Raw genomic sequence first — 1548 nt, forward strand, 5'->3', positions numbered from 1 at the left:
CGTTTGCGGCGTGAGTTGTCAAAATCTGTAAAAGAATGCGTGTAGAAATGCGAACAAAATATCGCAATTTGACATTGTTAGCCGTGAGAAGAATAAAAAAAATCAAATCAGCTGTTCTATTACCACCACCTTGTATGAATTCGCCTTGGTTTAAATTTTTTTTTCGTTTCCTAGTTTTTAAAATTTTTTCTTAAATTCGAATACCTTCATCCTTTTTTGAGTTTAAGACAATTCTTAATAATTTCAATAATGCTAATGCATTCATACGATAACTTTTTCGGCTTAATTGCAGTTATGGTACGAATTACGAATTTTCTGCTATGTGTTGATAAAATGCACTTGTGAATATGCAAACTAAAGCTTTTAAGGCTTATGAAAACGAAAAATTATTTTTAAAATATTTGTCGAAATCCCCCTAAATGCTGGCAAATATTGAAATTGATTGTTATTGTATTTCCCATATTGACTGCTTGTCTGTTATATTTGGCCGAAGCATACAGCCAACATGTAATAATTGGCATCTATGCATGCCTATGTATATGTACATATTATATCGTCGTTTAAAGTGCAAAACCGCATATCGTGATTCTGAAAAACCACGTAACTGACATTTTCTGTCAAAAATTGGATTTGCTCACACAAGCTCTTGGCTCAATCCCTATACCTTCGTCCTAATATACCAGCCAGGAATGCGATTGCTTTAGAAAAAAGAGAACCATTTTGAAATTTGAGTGTTTTTACTCTCTAGAAAATAAATTTATGCAACCTCACGTACGCGGTTTCGCATTTTGTTGATACGCGGTTTTGTACATTAGACGACGATATGTACATGGTTGTTAGCTCATATGCATATACATACATATATTTTTATATGACAAGAAACAACATTGGGGAAACAACAACTCAAATGACAAATAATTCAAAACGAAAACAATAAGCGTATGTAAATATTATGCCGGTGGTCAAGTATGTAGGTGCACATATGTACATATCGTCGTTTAAAGTGCAAAACCGCGTATCAACAAAATGCAAAACCGCGTATGTGAAGTTGTAGAAACTATTTTCTAGAGCGTTAAAACACTCATATTTCAAAATGGTTCTCTTTTTTATAAAGCAATCGCATTCCTGGCTAGTATATTCCAGGACAAATGGATAAGGATTGAGCCAAGAGCTTGTGTGAGCAAATCCAATTTTTGGCAGCCAATGTCAGTTACGCGGTTTTGCAGAATGACGATAAGCGGTTTTGTACTTTAAACGACAATATGTATGTATGTATGTACATACCAACTTTTGCTTATTTATGTTTGTTGTCATGGAAAACAAAAACTATAAGTATAAATTGGGAAAAGATTTTAATAAACATTTTTGTTGAGTTGTGATATTCACGCTTGTATACATGCATAGGGTGACCAGACGTGATTTATCTGATTTCAGGGTCGAACTAAAGTGTCTGGTTTTTCTTTTCCAGCCTAATGTCCTGTTTCTAGATCGGCTAGTCCTTCATTCGTTGTCGTCAAGCTAAACTAACGGGAGAATCGGGAAGCGTGC

General features: G+C 34.4%; 1 protein-coding gene across 1 annotated transcript in view; it reads left to right on the plus strand.

The window, feature by feature from the left end:
- The first annotated feature begins 234 nt into the window (after positions 1 to 234).
- The window catches only part of Idgf6 (Imaginal disc growth factor 6), a 9848-nt gene continuing 8534 nt past the window's right edge, over positions 235 to 1548 (plus strand). The window contains exon 1 of the mRNA XM_017632248.1: positions 235 to 297. Within this exon, the coding sequence (XP_017487737.1) occupies positions 250 to 297 (48 nt within the window). The 5' untranslated portion in view covers positions 235 to 249. The remainder of the gene's footprint in view (positions 298 to 1548) is intronic.

The sequence above is a fragment of the Rhagoletis zephyria genome, unplaced genomic scaffold (assembly GCF_001687245.7).
Source record: "Rhagoletis zephyria isolate East Lansing unplaced genomic scaffold, Rhagoletis_zephyria_1.1 Rzeph_scaffold_09850, whole genome shotgun sequence".
In the NCBI taxonomy this organism is placed as follows: domain Eukaryota; kingdom Metazoa; phylum Arthropoda; class Insecta; order Diptera; family Tephritidae; genus Rhagoletis; species Rhagoletis zephyria.